The sequence below is a fragment of the Macaca mulatta genome, chromosome 10, assembly GCF_049350105.2.
Source record: "Macaca mulatta isolate MMU2019108-1 chromosome 10, T2T-MMU8v2.0, whole genome shotgun sequence".
Classification (NCBI taxonomy): Eukaryota; Metazoa; Chordata; class Mammalia; order Primates; family Cercopithecidae; genus Macaca; species Macaca mulatta.
The window spans coordinates 115,771,997-115,793,166 of NC_133415.1; the positions used below are offsets into that span (position 1 = coordinate 115,771,997).

General features: G+C 60.6%; 1 protein-coding gene across 2 annotated transcripts; it reads left to right on the forward strand.

Moving 5' to 3' along the window:
• The first annotated feature begins 1,797 nt into the window (after nt 1–1,797).
• On the forward strand, nt 1,798–19,362 carry SLC17A9 (solute carrier family 17 member 9). 2 transcript variants are annotated; one of them, XM_028828696.2, is made up of 13 exons: nt 1,798–2,142; nt 7,217–7,414; nt 7,993–8,132; nt 10,839–10,938; nt 12,561–12,691; nt 13,261–13,357; nt 13,572–13,668; nt 14,218–14,305; nt 15,587–15,621; nt 16,064–16,179; nt 16,643–16,698; nt 16,820–16,849; nt 17,453–19,362. In XM_028828696.2, the coding sequence occupies exons 1-13, from the start codon at nt 2,084–2,086 to the stop codon at nt 17,614–17,616; spliced, it is 1,311 nt and encodes a 436-aa protein (XP_028684529.1). In that variant the 5' UTR covers nt 1,798–2,083; the 3' UTR covers nt 17,617–19,362. The 2 variants fall into 2 exon arrangements, with proteins under 2 accessions (XP_028684529.1, XP_028684530.2); XM_028828697.2 differs by having other exon boundaries at nt 1,811–2,142; nt 15,561–15,621.
• The last annotated feature ends 1,808 nt before the right edge of the window (nt 19,363–21,170 follow it).

Below are 21,170 nucleotides of genomic sequence, written 5' to 3' on the forward strand. Positions count from 1 at the left end.
CAACGAGAGGGAGGAACGCAGCCCTCCAGAAGCAGAGGCCAGTGGGTGCTGGCTGTGACTGCCCTGTCCACAAGGTCACCCACTGTCCTTGAAAACCCAGGTGTTGACTGTCTACTGTCCGTATGTAATTTTTCACCTTAGGCCTCAAAGGTGCTTGGGTGCGGGGCAGCTCTCAGAATCAGCCAGAAGCCTGGAGAGCCTCCATCTGGCCACCACCAACACCCAGCTTTATAATGTCCCTGTGAGATGAACCCTTCGCCCACCCACCCATCCCTGCACGGCCCGTTCCTTCAGCTCATCCAGCCTTCACTCAGGTGTCCAAGGGTGCCTCCTTAGCCCAACCTACTTGAAGTAACACCCCTTCCCTACCCCTTTCACTTCTTTGATTTTTGTCTACCGGCCCCAGAACATCAGCTCCAGGAGGAAGGGGACTTTGGGTAACCAGATGGCAAATGTCTGCTGCAGCGTGATCACAGATCTTGGTAGGAAATCACCATCACAGAGTGAATGGAAGCGAATCACTGCAAAGAGGATGCTGTTGACAGTGATACGTTCAGCGACAGTTTCCAAACTTTCTGACTGTGGGCGAGGGCTGTTTGGGGCGATAAACCTCTCTCTGCCACCATCTTTTCACCCTACCCTACATCAGGATGGATGAAAGCATGGCCTTGTGCTTGTGTCTTTAAAATCTGTTCGGCACTAGGCTCTGGGAGCAGGCTCTGCAGTGCAGTGGGTTGGGCTGTTGGAGACCTGAGGGCTGGGGGGTGGGGGGAAGGAGTCCTGTTGTAAGCGCAGGGCCCCACCTTAGGTGTGTCTTCCTCGGCCCCTGGGTGGTGGCTGCTGCGTGGAGGATGGACTGAGGTGGGCCCTAGTGGAAGTGGGGGTGACGCCTGAGGAGCAGGCCCTGCCGCCTCCTGGGGAAAGGCTACAGGGTCGAGGCCTTCCCCTGCCGGCTTCGTCCTCGGCAGGGCAGCAGGAGCATGCAGAGTGGGGGCCCCACCCCATCACCCCTGCGCCTGAGCCCAGAGCCTGGCCTGTGATCACCCCATCACCCCTGCGCCTGAGCCCAGAGCCTGGCCTGTGATAGGTGCTCAGGGCACCTTTTGTCCAGGATCCCAGGGGCCAATGACAACCTCACAGGCATCTGCTTGAAGACACTGGCCAGCGCTGGATTTGCCCAGCTCTCCCAGGCTTGGTCCAAGAGCTCAGGAGTGGACCCATCCCTGCCCCGAGAGATCCATTTTAAAAGTCAGTCACCCTGGACTTTTACTCTCTTTACACTTGGTTAAGACTTTATTCCTGGCTGGGCGTGGTGGCTCACACCTGTAATCCCAGCACTTTGGGAGGCCGAGGCGGGCGATCACGAGGTCAGGAGATCGAGACCATCCTGGCTAACACGGTGAAACCCCGTCTCTACTAAAAATACAGAAAAATTAGCCGGGCCTGGTGGCGGCGCTACTCAGGAGGCTGAGGCAGGAGAATGGCGTGAACCCGGGAGGCGGAGCTTGCAGTGAGCCAGGATCGCACCACCGCACTCCAGCCTGGGCCACAGAACAAGACTCCATCTCAAAAAAAAAACCAAAAAAAAAAGACTTTGATCGGTGAGGTAGGGACTGCCATCACCCCCTATTTTATAGACAGAGGACAGACGGCTCCATGGCTCCCTGTGGTGTCCAAAGGATGGGCTGGCACCTCTGGGACCAGACTCACCACCAGGGCCTTTCTCTGAAGCCCCAGTCTGAGCGGCCTGCTGCTGGGAACCCCCCCTGCTCCGACACTAACTTCAGCTGGGGCTGAGCCAGGGTGCGTCAGACCAGCCAGGGCGACCGTCGGCCCCGCTCCTATGGGGCAGCAGGGAGGGACGTCAGCAGGGTGGGGCGGGCGCCAGAGTGGTATGCCCCGCCCTGCCCCGCCTGCCCGCCCTGGTGGCCGTCTGGGGGCGACAAGTCCTGGGAGAACCAGACGGAAGCGCCGCTGGGACTGACACGTGGACTTGGGCGGTGCTGCCCTGGTGGGTCGGCCCGGGCTGGGAGGCAGCCCCAGGACACAGCTGTGCCCACGCCGTCTGAGCACCCCAAGCCCGATGCAGCCAACCCCAGATGAGGCCCGGAGGGACAGGGCCGGGGACAGCCAGTGGTCCAGGTGTGGCGGGGGTGAGGGGAGCGGGGGAGTGGGGGGGGGGGGAGCAGTCGGGGTGGGGCTGTGGGGAGGGAGCTGAGATGCTGCTGGGTGGGACTATGCTAGGCAGGGAGCGCTGAGCTGTGCAGGCTCCTCTGGCTTTGGGGCTTCCTGTATTCCTTTTGGGAGGTGGAAGGAGGTGAGTGCCCTGTCCTTCCTCCCTGCCATCAGATTCCAGGACCGGACCTGGCAAGTGCCCTATGGCAGCCAGTGTTCCTGGGGCTCTTCCAGGCAGGTCTGTGTTCCCCAGGCCAGGGGCATTGTCCTGGATGGTCAGGAGGCATAGCCCCCGCCAGATGGGCCCACCCTGTGTGTGCATGACCCCGACAGGCAGGTGCCAAGACAGTCAGGAGGCTGGGTATGGGGCACGAGCTGGAGCCTGCAGCTGGACGGGGGGTCCTGCCACCATGTGCCAGCTGTGTGCTGGGGACGAGCTCCCCGCTGGCTTCAGCGCTCAGAGCATTTGGTGGTGGGGAGAAGCAGGGCCTGGGCAGGTTGCCTGGCCACCAGCACTGCTGCCGGTAGGAGGCTCCCTGGGCAGGTGATGCCTCAGAAACCGGGTGAGATGGTGACCGCGGGCCGTTGGCCAGCTGGGGAGGGCCTCTGCCAGGGCTCCTGAGAGCAGCCCCCACACTGCTGAACCCCCTTGCTCTGGGTCTTGGGCTGAGCCCTCAAGTGGCTGGACCCTGGGCCTAGACTCAGGCCCTGTGGGTTCCAGAGCAGACTCCCGCACTGAGTCCCCAGAGTACCTACCCTGACCACGGCAAGGTAGTGGCACCTTCTGGCCTCACCAGTTCCCAGCTCTATGAGGGCTGAGGACCCTGGAAGTGCTGGGAAGAGTTGCAGGAAGGCCCAAAGGGGCAGTGCCACCATCGGACATTGGCACCCAGATGAAGGGAGCGCTGGCTGCGTGGGAAAAGCTGGCAGCCCAGATCACAGCCCGAGAGTCTCCCTGCCAGGCGCCAGTTAGAGGGGCGGGCCTGCCCCTTGCTCTCTTCCTCTTCCCCCACCCACGTTCATCCAGGCCTGCCAGGCAGGGCCAGCTCCCCGGGGCTTCGGGGCCTCCTCACTGGTGGTTTGAGTGGCTCCGCCTTCACTGCGTCCCTCCCGGGCTCGATGTTTCAAAAAGAGCCCTTGCCACAGCTCTGGCAACTTCCTTTGCAGGCCCTTACTGGGTAGCGCCAAGGATTCTGGAGGGGCCTGTGGGTCAAGGCTGCCACGCCCACGCCTTTTCCTAGCCCTCTGCGGGGGCAAGAGCCCTCCCTCCTGCAGCCACATCACGGAGGCTGGGCCAGGCGAGAACAGAGCTGGAGAGGTGGCACCCACACTCGAGTGTCCTCTCCAGCTTGCTGCTCTCTTGGCCTGGCCCCGGCACAGTTCCCTTTTCTGAATCAGGGGCCATGTGACCACCTGTTTGCTCAGCCGTGGATGCTGCTTCTGCACAGGGGCGATTTGCTCTAGAAAGTTCACAGGAAGCAGCCTGCTGGGCTCAGGGAGTGCAGAGTGGTGGGAGGAAGCTGCTCAGGCTGCCCAAAGCTTTCCGGTTCTTGGCACCCCCCGCCTCCCGCGCCCTCAGCAGGACGGAGGATTCCTGGCTTGAGGTCCTAGTGAGCCCTCAGGCAGCTGACTGTATGGGTCAACCTCTCCAGCCTGACATCCTTGTCTTCCCAGCGGCTGTGGAGGGTGCCCTTGTGCCCCCCTGGCCAGCACCACCTGCCCAGCTCAGAGAAGGGGCTGTGGCTGCCGCCTGCAGCATAGGGCAGATTGCCTGCCTGGAAGGGCTGTTCTTGACTTCCTCCTTCCAAGGAGGCCAGGGAGTGGCTCTGTGTTCTCAGCACTGTGCTGGCCTCGATGGGGGTGAGAATCAGTGCCACTGAGCTTTCTGCCATTTCTAGCTGACAGCCAGACAGTGCGGGGCAGGTACCACCTGGACACAGGTCCCTCTCCTTCCCCCCCCCCCGCCACTTTTTTTTTTCAAGACGGAATCTCTGTTACCCAGGCTGGAGTGCAATGGTGCAGTCTTGGCTCACTGCAACCTTGACCTCCTGGGCTCATGTGATCCTCCTACTTCAGCCTCCCAGCTGGGCCACAGGTGCACACCACCACACTCAGCCACTCAGCTAATTGTTTTTTTGTTTGTTTTGTTTCGTTTTTTTGTTTTTGTTTTTTTGAGATGGAGTCTCACTAGATGGAGTCTCACTCTATCGCCCAGGCTGAAGTTCAGTGGTTTGATCTCGGCTCACTGCAACCTCTGCCTCCCAGGTTCAAGTGATTCTCCTGCCTCAGCCTCTGGAGTAGCTGGGATTACAGGCACCTGCCACCACGCCTGGCTAATTTTTGTATTTTTAGTAGAGACGGAGTTTCACCATGTGGGCCAGGCTGGTCTTGAACTCCTGACCTTGTGATCCACCCTCCCTCAGCCTCCCCAAGTGCTGGGATTACAGATGTGAGCCACCATGCCCAGCCCTGGCTAATTTTTAAAGTTGTGTTTTTCTTTTTGTGGAGCCGGGGACCTCCCTATGTTTCCCAGGCTGGTCTTGAACTCTGGGGCTCGAGTGATCTGCCCACCTTCGCCTCCCAAAGTGCTGGGATTACAGGCATAAGCCACCGTACCTGTCCCTAAAGCTCCTTTTTAAAGGCACCTTTGGACTGTGTGACTTTTAGTGGAAAGTTAGTGGGGGGGCCCCCATGTCCCTTCTGCAAGCCTCCTGCGTTAAGTCAATGAAAACTGTTTACAGAGAGCCTGGGGCCAGATAAATAACAGGGCTGCGGGTATCAACCATGCCAGGGCAGGGCGTGGAGGCCAGGGCCGTGCTGGGTTAGGCGGGCTGGCAGCGAGGACTGTGTCCTTCTGTGGTAACCCAGGGAGCAGACCTGGTCCCCAGACCCAGGCCACAGCCAGATATGGGGCAAGCCAGTTGTCCCCAGAGTGGAAGCTGGCTGCAAATGATGCTGGCAAAACCACACTCACAGCCAAGTTCCAGGACAGACAGCACTTCCTCCCACATGACCTTCTCCAGACTTCAGGGGTTAATTGTTGGCCCTGATGTGGGGAGGGGCTGGAGCAGGACAGCCTCTGGCAGAGCGGGAGGTGTTGGAGCGAGCTGTTCTTGCCTCTAAGATCTCACTGGGCCTCCCTCACCGGGACTGGGAGTGTGAGCTGGCCGGCCTGGCTCTGACCTCAGGCATGGTCAAGGTCAAGCTCATGGTCAAGACCGCCAAATGCCTGACTTGGTGGTCTTTTCTGCTGTGGGAAGCGTCCAGGCACAGACTTCCAGAGAGCACCAGGAAGGCCAGATACCTGCCCCTCCGTCCACGGCACACCCTCGTCCACTCTGGCAGGTTCTTGGGAGCACACCCCCGAGTGCAGCCGGCTGCCCGCACGGGCAGACCGGACCTTTTGGGAAGGGTGGGGTGAGACTCTCCAGTGTCCGACTCGTCTGCTGGTCACCCTCTGCCCTGTTCTCTTTGAGGCCCATGCGGCCTCCTCCTCCTGGATGTCCCCCTATCCCTGGCTATGCTGGCTCTTGGCTCCTGGCTACGCCTCCTCGGCTGACTCCTGCCATTCTCTTGGGTGACTTTGAAGTCCACAGGGGCTGTCCATATGGCACCCTGGCCCTCACCCTTGACCTTCTCCTCTCTTTGGCCTGCTGGTCCTCAGTCCTGCCCTTCATCAAGACTCCCAGCACTAATACCTCGAACCCCTTTGGTTCGCTGGCCAGGACTCAGGCCCCAGGCTTGGAGCCCTGGCTGGACCCTGGCATCAGCTTCCCCTCCCCACTGTGCAGACCCGGCCTCCCAGGGGTGACCAGCACCCAGCGTGCCATCAGGACCTGGCCCCTACCCCTACCTCACAGTGGCTGTTTGTCCTTGTTGCCCTCCTGACAGCCTGTACTCTCAGGGGGCCATCCTCACCTGCTTCACAAAAATCGGAAGTGGCCAGTGGGAAATCCTCTAATTCCCCTCCCCCCGCTCGAGGCAGGGATGGGGGAATCCTGCCTCCCAGGCCCTTCCCTCCTCTGTGAGAGTCGCTGCTGATCCAGTGCTGACCCTGCCCAACCCCTCTCTCCAGCATCTGACTCAGCAAGTTCCAAACCCTCTCCCCATCTGGGGCCCCACTCAGTGCCCCCATCCATCTCAGGGCACAGAGAGAAGTCTGCGTATCTAGCGGACTGTCCACGTCCAGCCCTGTGTGCTGCTCTGAGTCCTGCTGACCCCCATGGCCCTGCAGCCTGTGCACCTCTCCTCACACACCTGCACACCCCAGCAGCCTCCCAGCTCACCCCCAACGGGTGCCTTTGGCTCAGCCACAGGACCCAGGGATGGAGCTTCCCTATAACTCTCTTTAATCAGGGACAACAGCAGCCAAGGAGCCTCATTTGCACAGGAGCCAGGAGCCATGTGCAGAATTCAGAGGCCCTGGCTGGGAAGGCCTCACCCCTGCCCAGCTTCCTTCAAGGGGCCAACCATCCCCCTGGCACTGTGTCCTCTCCTGGCCACCCAGCCCCACCTGCCTTGAGGTTCTCAGTGAAGACCTCCTGTGCTGCCTCAGCCCTGCCGCTCTGGGGGCCCCTTACCCACCACACCCCACCCCTACAGTCAGTGGGCTCTCAGCCATCATTCCTGCCTGGTGCCTGTCTGGTGCTTGCCTGGGCCGAGGGAGGCTTGAGAATGTGGCACCACGTACTACTGGTCCTTGGCTTTGGGGGCCTGGTGGCCTGGTCGCCCATCGTGGGGAATAAGCGGAGCCCAGCCCAGGCACCTTTTGTGGGGATGAGTTGTTGCTGTGACCTGCCTGAGTGCTGGCCACTCGGCTGCTCCCAGCCGTCACTGTGCCTCATTTCTGGCTGCCTGTGTCCTCCCAGGGGTCAGCAGACAGGTGTGATTAGGCGTTTGAATGCTTGCCAAGTTGCCTTCCATCGAAGCTGTCTCCATTCAGTCCCACATCCCCCAGCTCTGGGGGAGGTCTCTGAGTGATGAACTCGAAGCAGCAGGGCTGTGGGGCCTCCCCAGGGCCTGACCATCTCCTCTCCCTCAGGCCCGAGTGCCAGGCATGGACAGGGACGCTGCTGCTGGGCACGTGCCTGCTCTACTGCGCCCGCTCCAGCATGCCCATCTGCACTGTCTCCATGAGCCAGGACTTCGGCTGGAATAAGAAGGAGGCCGGCATCGTACTCAGCAGCTTCTTCTGGGGCTACTGCCTGACGCAGGTTGTGGGCGGCCACCTCGGGGACCGGTAACTGCCCCTTCCCCGTCTCCAGGCTGGTGGGGGCTGCTCCCCTGGGGCCTCCAGAGGCCAGTGGGCTGGCTGTGCTGTGGGCGGCCACCTCGGGGACCGGTAACTGCCCCTTCCCCGTCTCCAGGCTGGTGGGGGCTGCTCCCCTGGGGCCTCCAGAGGCCAGTGGGCTGGCTGTGCTGTGGGCGGCCACCTCGGGGACCGGTAACTGCCCCTTCCCCGTCTCCAGGCTGGTGGGGGCTGCTCCCCTGGGGCCTCCAGAGGCTGTGCTGCTGCACACAGAGGATGCAACTCCTGGGGAAGGAGCTTGGTGGATACATTTGGGCAGAAGACACACCCAGGGGAAGATGGGAGCTGGGAGGGGAGAGGCCAGGCGTGGCAAGGCCGCAGAGGAGGCAGGCGGCTCCCCTGGAGTACCTGGTCTCCTCACGAGGCAGCTCTGGGGTCATGAGCAGGCCCTGTAGAGGCAGATAAGCCAGGCCCATCTCCGAGCACCCACTCGAGGGCAGCCCTGAGTCAGGGTGGTGCTCCTTGGTCCTGCGCAGCCACATCCTCACCGCCTTCTGTCTCCCCTCCAGGATTGGGGGTGAGAAGGTCATCCTGCTGTCAGCCTCTGCCTGGGGCTCCATCACAGCCGTCACCCCGCTGCTCGCTCAGCTGAGCAGTGCCCACCTGGCCTTCATGACCTTCTCACGCATCCTCATGGGCTTGCTCCAAGGTAAGGGGCACTCAGGCGCTTCCCTCACGCTCTCTGGCACCAGGTGGGGAGACAAGGGGAGTGTGCACGGATGTGTGTGCAGGTGCACGCGTGCATGCAGGTGGTGTACAAGTGTGTGTGTATGGGTATGCCTGCGTGCATGCGTACACCAGTGTGTGTGCGTGTGCAAGTGCATATGTCCCTGCAGACACGTGTGTGCAAGCAGTATGCACGTATGTGTGTGCTTGTGCTTGTGTGTACATATGTGTGCATGCACACGTGTGAGTGTGCACGTGTGTGTGCAGGTAGTGTGCATGCCCATATGCGTGTGTACGTGCGTGAGCGTGCCCGTATGCAGGTGTATGTGTGGCCATGCATGTGCCTTCTGTAAGTGCACACTCTGCAGTGACACACAGGGTCACAGGGGACACCTGCGTAGTGAACTTGCTCCTGCGCCTGAATTTTGTTACCAAACACCTTAGTTCAGTGGTGGATTCCAGCTGCAAGGGACCTGCTGTGGGACTCTGGGTTTTGTGAATTTTGGTCACATGTATGCCGATGATGCCTCCAATACTAGGGCCTTGGAGCGCCTTAATTGTCAGGAGAACAAGATGAGTGAGGGGCCAAGGGGGCTTTGGGGGCCCCTACTTGTCTGAGGTCCCCTGGAGAAACAGCTAGGCCTCCAGCCTGCAGGGGCCTGCCTGCCCCACCCCAGCCTGCCTGGCTGCCCCATCCATTGGCAGTTCCCGGCCGGGCTACTCCTCCCCCAGTGTCCTGGGCCATCCAGACTCCCCACTGAGGACTCCCCCTACCTTCCTGAGCCGGCCTCAGGTTCAGATCCCTGGCCATGGCTCCCCTAGAACCTCTGCCCTACCTCTCCCCCAAGTCCAGAGACTTTGGGGAGTTCACTCCCAGATCTCTTTCTCCTCCCTCTCCACACCCTCACTCCCCAAGGTGACGCCTGGAAGGTGCTGCCTGGGACTCTCTCTGTAACAGAGGAAGGGGGTCTGCCCAGGAGAGAGGCCACTGTCATGGTCACAGGGTCTCACATGAGAACAAGGGCCCTACCACCAGTGCCCACCGGGCCCTGTGCATGGCCCACCTTCAGAAGAGGGTGCAGTGAGTGCGACTGAGGACTTAGGATTGTGTGTTTACTGTGAGACCCCATCCCAGAGCCAGACCCTCCAGCATCACCACCTCCCCAGGCACTGCCCAGGTCCCACTGCAGGAGCTGGAGGAGGAGGGGAGGAACGAACGAATCGCAACCACCTGGAGGGGAGGACAGGCCTGTCGGGGGGTGGGGGCCCTCATCTTTGTTTACTGGAGGGTCTTTGGGGTGAGGGAGGAGGGTCCCAAGGCTGAAGCTGTGAAGAAAACAGTGGCACTGCCTCAGACTGGGCTGACCAATGCCTCCTAGGTGTCACTGAGAAGACCCTCGGCCCTGGGGCAGGCAGCTGTCCTCGTGGGCAGCTCTGAGGACCCAGCAGGCAGCCAGACCCTGTGGGCTCGCTGCTGGCTCCAGCTGCGCTTCCTCTGCGGGGGTCAGCTTGTTATGCTATGATGATTTGGCACCTGTGGCACATTCCGTTTTCTAGAAAACTTCAAAGTCTGGCACGTCTCAATGTCAGATGTCATCCTGTGCCCACAAGCCTACTCTGGGGGTCTGGGGGGCAGCAATGGCGGCCGCATGGTAACCATGGGCACCACCTGCGGCTGGCTTTGCCGTGTTTGTGCACACTGTCCTCGGGCAGAGTAGAGACGCCGGGTGTCCCAAGACTTGTGGCTCTTGCTGTGGGGTATCGGACTTCTGGAGGAAACCCCATGGAGCCCTGCCAGGCGGCCCCCAGCCTCCCTTGAGGGAGTGAGGGATGGGCCCTGCCTCTGAGCCATGAGCCTGTGAGTGAGCGCTCTGTGATTAGAAGTTACAGGCACTAGCCAGGCAGGCGCTTCCTGTGTGTGGCCGTCTGTTTGACGATGCCCTCCTGCAGGGTAGCATCAGTGCCTTGTAGACAGGGCCCATGGGTTTGGGGGACAAGCTTCTGTTGTCACGGTGGCTCCGTGGTGCCTCCCCTCACAGGGCCAGGCTCAGGGCCCTCTGGCTGTGGGGCCGCATGGGGTGGTAAGGTGGTTTCCAAACTTCTAAAGCGGCCGAGAACACTTGGTCCAAAAGAAATCCCGGGAGGAAGCTCAGTTAATACAACAGGGAAAGGCAGGTTTCGTGGGGGAAGTATGTGTCTGTGCACGCGTGCGGCAGGTTTCTGTGCATGCAGGTGTGTATCTTCGTGCGTATGCGTGTATCTGCGTCAGTGTGAGCACCGTGCAGCACTGCCGAGAAGTGGTGTGCTGGTGGACCCGTGCGTGTGCAGGTGCGTGTGCACATGCCGCGTGTGTGTGTGTTGGTGCCAGGACTCTGTAGAGCACAGCTGGAGGCCGGCGGTGAGAGTGTGCACATGTGCGTGTGCGTGTGCGTGGGGTGGGAGGGCTGGCTTCAAAGTAGGGGTGTTTCCCGCAGCTATGCGGGTGGCACGACCCTGAGCGAGCCTCGCCCAAAAGGAGTCTGTTTCCTCAGTGGCACAAAAAACCCTGCCCTGCTGGTCCCTTGGGTGGGCGAGGTGAGCGAGAGGGACAGGTGGACGTCCTCTGGAATCACAGCCCAAACCTGAGCAGATGGGCCGGGATGAGCCTCCCTGGCTGGACCCCGAGAGACTCTCCCTCCACTCGTTGCAGGGGTTTACTTCCCCGCCCTGACCAGCCTGCTGTCGCAGAAGGTGCGGGACAGTGAGCGAGCCTTCACCTACAGCACCGTGGGCGCCGGCTCCCAGTTTGGGTAAGTCCTGGCCTCAGACAGGGCCCAGGAGAGGCCACCAGATGAGCCCCTTGCCAAGTGGCCCCTGGTCTGGGTGTCGGATGGGCCACATGGGCCTGCAGGGCCACCATGGGTGAGGTGGGTCCGGCAGGCGCCTTTTGGGCTCTGTAGCCCAAGGCTGTGCTCTGCAGGTGCCAGCCCCGGGCACCTCGCTTGCTTTGTGCGTATTTCTGCCTTTCTGGAGTGGCTGGCAGGTGATGAGGCTGGGACTTGGGGACAGGGGTTGGGGGAGTGGCCATATCCTCTCATTTTCTTTCATCTGTGCTAACGAAGCCAGATGCCATCCCCACCCTCTGCCGGCCCCCACCCCCGACAGGAGAGTCTGTGAGCCCTGGAGCACAGGAGAGTCTGTGAGCCCTGGGTGGGCTATCAGCTGGCTGGAGGGCGGCTTGTCCTCATCCACAAGGCAGTAACCCTGTGCCCATCGGTCCTCCTTCCCAGTGCCCACTCCTTGGGCAGCTCCAGACCCTCTAGCGATGCTGGCAACCTGGATCAAGGCCAGGCCTGGGGTGGGAGACCTTCCCAATGGTTGTAGCAGGGTGGATAAGTGCAGGAGCTGACAGGGGCTTCCCAATCGCTGGGCTCGGGCCCTCATGTTACTGTTGCTGAGGTTCAGAGTGCGGAGGTGGCCCCTGTAGGTGGGGCCAGGAGCAGCCCCAGGCAGGCCCAGGGTGACCAGATTCATGAAATAAAAACAGACTGCCCAGAGGAACGTGAATTTCAGATAAACCAGAGGGGATATACTTCTACTAAAAGAATGAATCCTCACTTCTCCAAAACCTGGTTTCTTTGGGTGTCCTGCGGTTTTTCTGCACGCAGGTGGGGAACAGAGAGAGGGTCAAGCGTGGACTGGAAGGGGCAGGAAGAGTGCTACCCCAGCCCGCCCTGGCGCCCAAGGCCAAGCCCTGCTGCCGCAGGAGCTGTGTCCACCCCACAGAGGCTCAGCGGGAGGAAAGAGGCCCCATCTGGATGCCAGGCCCGGCTTTGGGTCTCTCTCTTCCTCCTTTTGCCAAGATATTAACTGTTCCCGCAGGTGCCAGCGGAGGGGTCTCTGCGGCAGATGGGGGCTGGGCTACCAGCCAGGTTGCACCCAGAAGGAGCCTCTGAGGAGCTATTTGGGACAATGAGATCATGGGGACAGGGGATGGGGGCTGTTGGATTTGGCCGTCGTGGTATTTTTGCATCTAGAAATCTTTGTGAATTTTATCCTCAATGAGGTTTGAAGCACAAAATCCGTGTGGAGTTTCACTGTAGTATAGTCTCATCACCGTCTCCTCCTCGGTGCCGTTTTTAGTTGAAAAGGATCCACATGACAAATTGTAGGCCAATGTGAAGGCCTAGAAGCAAGATGTGAAAAACAACATGAGTTCCACAGCAGCCGCCCGACTGGCCCCACTGGCCCCGAGTGTCCGGAGTCCTTAACCAAACAGGCCGGGATGGGGGCTCTGAGCTGCCGCTCTGAAGGCCATGAAAACACCCTTTTCCAGGGGCTCAGCCTGCACCAAGGTGGGGTTTCTGAGAGGCCCCTCCTCGCCCGAGGGGTGCCGCTGAGGGGCCTGGCCACGCTCCCCCTGTCTTTGCAGGACGCTGCTGACCGGGGCAGTGGGCTCCCTGCTCCTGGAATGGTATGGCTGGCAGAGCGTCTTCTATTTCTCCGGCGGCCTCACCTTGCTTTGGGTGTGGTACGTGTACAGGTACCTGCTGAGTGGAAAAGGTAACGCAGGCCGGGCGGGCTAGTTCCGGGCACCCACGGCTGCCCAGTGCCTCCTCCCTTGGTGGCAGCCACTGAGCAGCCTGGAGCAGGAGCCCGGAGACAGCGGCCTTGACCTCTCAAAGAATCCACCAGTGAGGCAGAGTGCTCAGGTGCTGAGCTGTCAGCGGCTCTGCCACCTAATTCGGTCTAGAAGGTTCCATCTAGGGCTAAGGCAGACACCCAGGGAGACCTGCTGGCCAGGTCAAGGCAGGGTGCAGGAGCAGCCGAGTCTTTGGGTGGCCAGGAGGGGGCTCTGGAGGAGGCTGTGGGGAGGGTCGTTCAGAGCGCGGTTAGGTGCCTGGTAGGGAAGGCCACGGGAGGCCAGCGCCCGTGTGCAGCCTGAGGGGTGAGCGGGAGGCCGGCGCCCGTGTGCAGCCTGAGGGGTGAGCGGGAGGCCGGCGCCCGTGTGCAGCCTGAGGTGTGGACGAGGGCTGCTGACCCTCTGGAACCACCCCCAATACCCAATCCTTTGGAAATAGATGGCACCTCCCGCCCTGATAGCCATCACTTTGAAACCATTGCTCCCTCAGATCTCGTCCTGGCCTTGGGAGTCCTGGCCCAAGGCCTGCCGGTGTCCAGGCACAACAGAGTCCCCTGGAGACGGCTCTTCCGGAAGCCTGCTGTCTGGTGAGCTGGGACCTGTGCCGCCCCTTGGAGCAGTGGCAGGGCTGGTGACCATGGGGGTGTGAACCTGGCTGGATCTGACAGCCCCCAAGCCAGCAGGGCCTAGGGCTCAGAGAGGTGGGACTCTAGCCCCCAGGGGAGGTCTCTCAGGGTGGGTCCCACAGGCCCGGCCAGCTTGCGCAGCACCAGAGTCATGGTCCACCGTTGGGCCCCGCAGGGCAGCCGTCATCTCCCAGCTCTCTGCAGCCTGCTCCTTCTTCGTCCTCATCTCCTGGCTGCCCACCTTCTTCAAGGAGACCTTCCCCGACGCCAAGGTGAGTGGGGGGCTCCTACAGGGTGAAGGAGCGCCCAGAAGGCACGAGGCTTGAGCTGCACCAGGCACCGCGGGTCCTTGGCCTGCAGATGGTGGAACCCTCGGCTCCTCCTGGGCTCCGAGGGTCCTGGCACCGCCAGGCTTTTCCTCTGGAGAGGACCCAGTCCACGCTCGGGGCAGGTTTCTGTGTTTGAGGCTGGAAACGATGTGGGCGCTCGGTGCCTTCCGGCTGTGGCTGCAGCCCTCCCAGCCCTCACCGGTGACCTGCTGGCCTGCAGAGCCCGACTTCAGGGCCCGAGGAGGCCGGTGCAGGACCCGGGATGTGGACAGAGGGGTCACCTGCGGTCAGTACGGTTCCTTCTCTGAGGTTGTCTTGCTGCCCCCCCGGGTGGTGGTCGACTCCAGAGCTGCACATTCCCAGGAGCAGGGCTGGCCCTGCGGAGAACTTTCCTGGGCAGCGGGCATGTGGGGGCTGTCCAGCCTGAGTATCCTCTTCCAGATGGCCGGGTGCTAGCCCTGGCCCCCTCTGAGGCCACACTCCCCCCTGCAGGGTTGGATCTTCAACGTGGTGCCTTGGTTGGTGGCGATTCCTGCCAGTCTATTCAGCGGGTTTCTCTCTGATCATCTCATCAATCAGGGTGAGCCCTGGGGCGGGGACCGGGGCCGGGGGCCACACCCTGATTCGCCTCACTTTCAAGGGGCAAGATGCTCTTCTCCTGGGGGTGCAGCTTCAACACATGGAGAGCTGGGACAGAGGGGCACTTCTTTCTAGGCTCGGCCTCCTCCTTAAAGGGTGGGGTTAGACTGTGGTGAGAGGGTCTGGTCTCACGGTGACCGTGGAGCTCGCCCCTGGGGGCCAGATGCAGCCCCTGACCCTCTGGGAAGGCACCTGGTGGGGCCAGAGGTTGCAAACATCCTTGAACCTTTGGAAGAGCTTCTGTCTTTGTTCCATGTGCTCCAGACCCACGCTGGGATGAGCCCCAAGTGGGCTGCGTGTTTCTTCCCCTAGCGCAGTGTCCTCACAGACAGGTGCAGGCAGGTGCACACGCGTGCCCACATGCTCTCTCCACACACGTATGCCTATTCCTAGAACATTCGTGTTTTTCCTAATTGCAAAAGGAATACACACGCGTTGTGGAAAAGTTAGAAAATCTGGAGCAGCAGAGGAAGTGGGGCCACTCGCCTGTTTCCACCTCTGTAACTGCTGTGTGACTGTTCTGTGTTTCTGCCCAGACCCCCGCCTTGGGAAGCTTCCAAGGGCACAGGCGCTGCCTCATAGCTGTGCCACACACACGTGTGTGCACACGTTTTTGCCCACAGCACAGGATAGCTGTCTTGAGCCCTAAGCCTCCTCCTCCCCTGCTGCCCCTCTGCAGCTGTTCAGGATGGGACCCCTCTGGGCGCTGTCTGGGGTGTCAGCATGAAAGGCCTAATGGGAGCCCCTTCCTCGGCCTCCCCCTGTAGGTTACACAGCCGACCCTCCCCTGTAGGTTACAGAGCCGTCCCTCCCCTGCAGGTTACACCACGGCCGTCCCTCCCCCTGCAGGTTACACCACGGCCGTCCCTCCCCTGCAGGTTACACCACGGCCGTCCCTCCCCTGCAGGTTACACGGCCGTCCCTCCCCTGCTGCAGGTTACACGGCCGTCCCTCCCCTGCAGGTTACACGGCCGACCCTCCCCTGCAGGTTACAGAGCCGTCCCTCCCCTGCAGGTTACACGGCCGACCCTCCCCTGCAGGTTACACGGCCGTCCCTCCCCTGCAGGTTACACGGCCGTCCCTCCCCTGCAGGTTACACGGCCGTCCCTCCCCTGCAGGTTACACGGCCGTCCCTCCCCTGCAGGTTACACGGCCGTCCCTCCCCTGCAGGTTACACGGCCGTCCCTCCCCTGTAGGTTACACGGCCGTCCCTCCCCTGCAGGTTACAGAGCCATCACAGTGCGGAAGTTCATGCAGGTAGGAGAATCATTCCAGTCATTCTTTCTGGATATCCCTGCTTTGTTCAGGGTCTCCCAGGACCACAGGCTTGTGTCCCCAAGTACCCTGATGTCTGGGACCAGGCAAATGCCAGGCCTCTCCACGTGTCCAGCCCCGGGGTCCAGAGGGGGCTGTTTAGACAGCTGTTGGGGGGCAGGCTGGGGTCAGCATCCTGTGCCCCTCTGGGCCCAGGCCTGGGCTTGCCCATGTCGAATAGGGCCTCTCCGTGGAGCGGGGCTGATTCTTGGGGAGCCTCCTCCCAGATCTCCTCTAGGGGTCCTGGTCCGAGAGAAGTTTTCGGTCCCAGCTGACCTGACCCTTGTGCAGTGTGCCCAGGGCAGCTGTCGGGCGGCCGAGTCAGGAGAGGGCCCAGCTGCAGGCAGGCCGGGTGCCTGCCCGTCACAGTGGTGCTTTCCTGCAGGGCATGGGCCTTGGCCTCTCAAGCGTCTTTGCTCTGTGCCTGGGCCACACCTCCAGCTTCTGTGAGTCTGTGGTGTTTGCATCAGCCTCCATCGGCCTCCAGACCTTCAACCACAGGTGAGGGCGGACTGCTCCATCCACCAGAGCCACCATGCTGCCCGCATGCCCCAGGGCCGCGCATGTGAAGAGGGGTCTCTGCCGCCTCTCTCTGAGTGTCTTCCTCACACTTCACCCCCTTCCCAAGCTGCTGGGCAGCTACTGCATCGAAGACTCAATAGGAACCAGCGCTTCCCATCAGTGAGCAGCACGTGTGCGTGATTGGTGCGAACGTGCTTTCCCCACAGTGCTTTACTCTCAGGAGACGCTTCCTGCACCAGGTCCTCCATGAAGACGGGCGGCTGGGGCTTGGCTTGGCGTGGTGTGCAGGGCTGGAGTGTTTTGGCCAGGGAGCAGGCCTGAGTGTCTCCCAGCCCCTCCCGTGGCTCCACTAGACCTTGTTTCCCCGCTTCCCCCTTGACAGCCCTGGGCCGCAAGCTCGGTGGTGGCCAGGGCCGCTCACCACCCTCTTTCCTCCCCGCAGTGGCATTTCCGTTAACATCCAGGACTTGGCCCCGTCCTGTGCCGGCTTTCTGTTTGGTGAGGACCTTGCCCACCCCAGCTTTGCCTCTCCCTGGGCCTCCGGGTGGGTGGGCCTTGGGAGATCCCAGAGGGCTTTCGCTGACCGTCCGTATTCTCTCTCGCTCCGGCCTGTTCACAGGTGTGGCCAACACAGCTGGGGCCTTGGCAGGTGAGGGGCGGGGCTCTGTGCCCAGGAGTTTGCCTGTCTGTGGGGTTTGAGCCCACCGAGGTGCTGCAGGGTGGGGGTGTGCTTCCCTTCAGAGGGGGTCCCGGTGTCAGGGGAGGGCACAGACCCCAGAGCAGGCCCAGGAGAGGAGGATGTGGCTGCCTTCCAGGTTCCACTGGACTTTGCTGACAGCAGGTGGCTCAAGGGTCGCCATCTGCCCTGACTCACAAATACGTTCCAATCCTGGTAGCCCAGGGTCCCCGGGACACAGCCTGGCCCTGCTGAGTGCCTTGGATGGTGGGGGCTCCTTCTTCAGCTCAGCCTCGCCTGGGTCGGCCTGTGGTTCCCATTTCCCCTTCAGCGGGACAAGGGGGACTCATTACCAGGCCATTTCCTGGATGGCCTTTGAGATCTCTGCTCCTCCAACACCCTCCAAGTCTGAGCCTGACCCACAGCTGGGACACCGAATTCAGCCCTGGGAACCATGGGGGCTTCTATCAGGCGCTAGACCCCCAGCCCTTCCCCGGCACTACCCTGGGACCTAGGGTGGGCGTGGGGCCTGGGCTGCCTGGGAATGCTCAGCCCGCCTGGGCCTCTCTTGGGCAGGTGTTGTGGGTGTGTGTCTGGGCGGCTACTTGATCGAGACCACGGGCTCCTGGACCTGCCTGTTCAACCTTGTGGCCATCATCAGCAGCCTGGGGCTGTGCACCTTCCTGGTATTTGGACAGGCCCAGAGGGTGGACCTGAGCTCCACCCACGAGGACCTCTAGCTTCCAACCCCACAGCCTCTCCGAGGACCCAGGCACCAGCAGCCCCGGGACAGAGGGGACTCAGTGTGTGGGACTTGGTCACTCCATGTCAGACACATGAGCAGAGAGGAACGCAAACCACTGTAGACCCTGAAGCTCCTTAAGGAGAGTCCACACCAGCTGGCCGGAGGGTGGGGTGGGCCTGGGTCCAGACCAGGCTCGCTGCTCTCTGGGCCTCAGTTTCCCCACCTGCCAGCGGGCTCGGCCCTGTCTTCCTCACAGGCTGGTGTGGCCGTTAGGGTGAGTGGAGTTATTGTTAGTAGGCGCAGCCTCATTCCCACCACGATCTGTTCCGCGTGGTCCCGCCAAGCCTCCCACAGTGCCGTGGGTCCTGCCAAGCCTCCCGTGGCTGCTGTGGGTCCCGCCAAGCCTCCTGCAGCCGCCATGCTCTCCGCAAGCCTCCTGCAGCGCCCGCCTGCCAATGTGAGGCCGGCACCAGGCTGCAGCCTCCCCAACCCCAGCCCACTTTGCTGTGTCTCTGGCGGACCCGCCCTGTGCGCTGTAGGATGCTTAAAGGCATCCCTGGCCTCCACCCACCCCTTGCCAGCAGCACCTACCCTCCCTCCTCCCAGTCAGACAACAGCCAGAAATGTCTCCAGACTCTGCTCAGCCTCCCCAGGTAGCCACCCTCGAGACACGACTTCAGAGTCACTGCGTCTCCCAGCAGCCTGACAGAGACTCCCAGGGCGTGGGTGGGTGGCGGGTTAGAGACCCTGGCCCATCTCTGGGACCCTGGCGCCGCTCTCTCCTCCTGTGGATCCCTCCACACTAGCAGTGTTCTCAGTGGGCAGATGCCTGGGCACCCCTTGGGCCCTGCCCAGCATTGCCGTGGCACAGGCTCTCGAACCCGCATGGCTTTCCCAGGCCTGGTGATTCTGCTCTCCAGGGACGGTTGGCACCTTCCTCGGGGGTGGGCCCCATGCACCAGAACACACAGACCCACCTTTCTGGCTTCCTTCCTTCCTCCCTTCCCTTCCTCCCTTCCTTCCTTCCCTTCCTTCCTTCCCTTCCTTTCCTTCCTTCCCTTCCTTCGCTTCCTCCCTTCCCTTCCTCCCCTTCCTCCCTTCCCTTCCTCCCTTCCTTCCTTCCCTTCCTTCCTTCCTTCCTTTCCTTCCTTCCCTTCCTCCCTTCCCTTCCCCCCTTCCTTCCTTCCCTTCCTTCCTTCCTTCCTTTCCTTCCCTTCCCTTTCTTCTTCTCTCTCTCTCCCTCCCTCCCTCCCTCTCTCTCTCTCCTTTCTCTTTCTTTTTTTTTTTTAGACGGAGTCTCGCTCTGTCGCCCAGGCTGGAGTGAGTGGCGCCATCTCTGCTCACTGCAAGCTCCGCCTCCCGTGTTCACGCCATTCTCCTGCTTCATCCTGCCTCAGCCTCCCATGTAGCTGGGACTACAGGCGCCGCCATTACGCCCGGCTAATTTTGTTTTGTATTTTTTAGTAGAGACGGGATTTCACAGTGTTAGTCAGGATGGCCTTGTTCTCCTGACCGCGTGATCCGCCCGCCTCGGCCTCCCAAAGTGCTGGGATTACAGGCGTGAGCCACCGCGCCCGGCCTCTGGCGTTTTTTCAACCTCCCTTTTCATTGCCTGACGAGCTGGTGGTTTCATGAGTTAATGATACATCTTGCAAGGTGTACACGTAAAGAAAAAAACCTAAAAATGTGGAAAAGCACGCCAAAGCCTTATTTAAATAGCAACTATTAAACTATTCAAAAAGAAGACTGTTGCTTTATTTAACACCTTTGTTTTTTAAGAGTGAACACCATGTTAAAGACTTTTTATAACTAATTCTTGAGGAAACCTGTAACACGTTGGAACCAGGTCAAAGGAGAACCCCAGGAACAGACTCGTAGGCTGGGAGTGTTGAAATGAGTGTGCCAGCAGAGCCAGGCTGGGTTTTGGGGTTCCTTTGCCGGCAGGGGTCCTGAGTGTCTCAGATGACAGCGATGTGCCCTGCTATCAGCTGTCCACCCAGCTTTCCCAAGATGTGGGGCCCCCATGGAGTCAGACAGCCCAGGTGTGCTGTGGAAAGACAAGGTGGAATTTTGCACTTGAGCACAAATGTTCCCCTACAATCTCCCCAGTTTCCGTCAGCCCTAGCCCTGTGGCACCATCAGTTTCCGTCAGCCCTAGCCCTGTGGCACCATCAGTTTCCGTCAGACCTAACCCTGTGGCACCATCAGTTTCAGTCAGCCCTAGCCCTGTGGCACCATCAGTTTCCGTCAGCCCTAGCCCTGTGGCACCATCAGTTTCAGTCAGCCCTAGCCCTGTGGCACCATCAGTTTCGGTCAGCCCTAGCCCTGTGGCACCATCAGTTTCCGTCAGCCCTAGCCCTGTGGCACCATCAGGTTCGGTCAGCCCTAGCCCTGTGGCACCATCAGGTTCGGTCAGCCCTAGCCCTGTGGCACCATGGGTACAGCCCAGAGCATCACCCCCACAGAGGCTTGGGGACGGCCCTGCTGGACGCCGCTGGGGGGTCTCGGGGGAGGAGGGGCTTCCAGAAGCCTGGCAGTTGCTGTCTGGAGACCGGGAAGCCACGCCCAGGAAACTACCTTCGGCTGAGTTCAGAGATGGGGTCCGTGCATTGTGAATGAATTCCTCTCTCTCTCCTCCTCCTCTTGCCTACATCCACATAACATAAAATTCACCATTTTAGCCATTTTTAAGTGCACGGTTCTGTGGCATTAGGTACATTTCTGTTGTGCAGCCACTGCCACCCTCCGCCTTCAGAACTTTCTCATCTTCCCAAACCGAAGCTCTGTGCTCATTAAACGCTAGCTCCCCGTTGCTCTCTCCCAGCCCCGGCAGCCCCATTCCACTTTGTGTCTCGACTTGAAGTGTGGCTGCTCTGGGGACCAGTGCGAGTGGAGGGCTGCTGGGTTTGCCTGCGTCTGGCTTATTTCACTCAGCAGAGCGTCCTCCGGTTTTGTTCGTTTTGCAGCAAGTGTCAGCATTTTTCTCATTTTTAAGGCTGAATAAAATACTGTGTGGATAAGCCATGTTTTGTGTATCTGTTCACCCACTGATGGACCTATGAGCATGAGTGTGCACTTAGCACCTTTTATTTTTATTTTATTTATTTTTTGGAGACAGAGGCTCACTCTATCCCCCAGGTTGGAATGCAGTGGCTTGATCTCGGCTCACTGCAAACACTACCTCTCAGGTTCAAGAGATTCTCCTGCCTCAGCCTCCCAAGTAGCTGGGATTACAGGTGCCTGTCACCACGCCAGGCTAATGTTTGTATTTTTAGTAGAGATGGGGTTTCACTATGTTGGCCAGGCTGGCTGCAAACTCCTGACCTCAGGTGATCCACCTGCCTCGGCCTCCCAAAGTACCAGGATTGCAGGCGTGAGCCACCACGCCTGGCCCCAGCCAACTTTTATTATTATTATTTTTTTTGGAGACAGGGTCTTGCTCCATCACCCAGGCTGGAACGCAGTGGCACAATCACAGCTCACTGCAGCCTCAACTTCCCTGACTCCAGTCGATCGTCCCACCTCAGCCTCCCAAGCAGCTGGAACCAC

Bases quoted from the DNA above. Each gene is read 5' to 3' on its own strand.
- SLC17A9 (XM_028828696.2), top strand. From the start codon at position 2,084: ATGCAGCCAACCCCAGATGAGGCCCGGAGGGACAGGGCCGGGGACAGC. The intron at 7,415-7,992 runs GTAACTGCCCCT...TCTCCCCTCCAG, and splicing joins GGCGGCCACCTCGGGGACCG to GATTGGGGGTGAGAAGGTCA. The intron at 16,850-17,452 runs GTGAGGGGCGGG...TCTCTTGGGCAG, and splicing joins CACAGCTGGGGCCTTGGCAG to GTGTTGTGGGTGTGTGTCTG.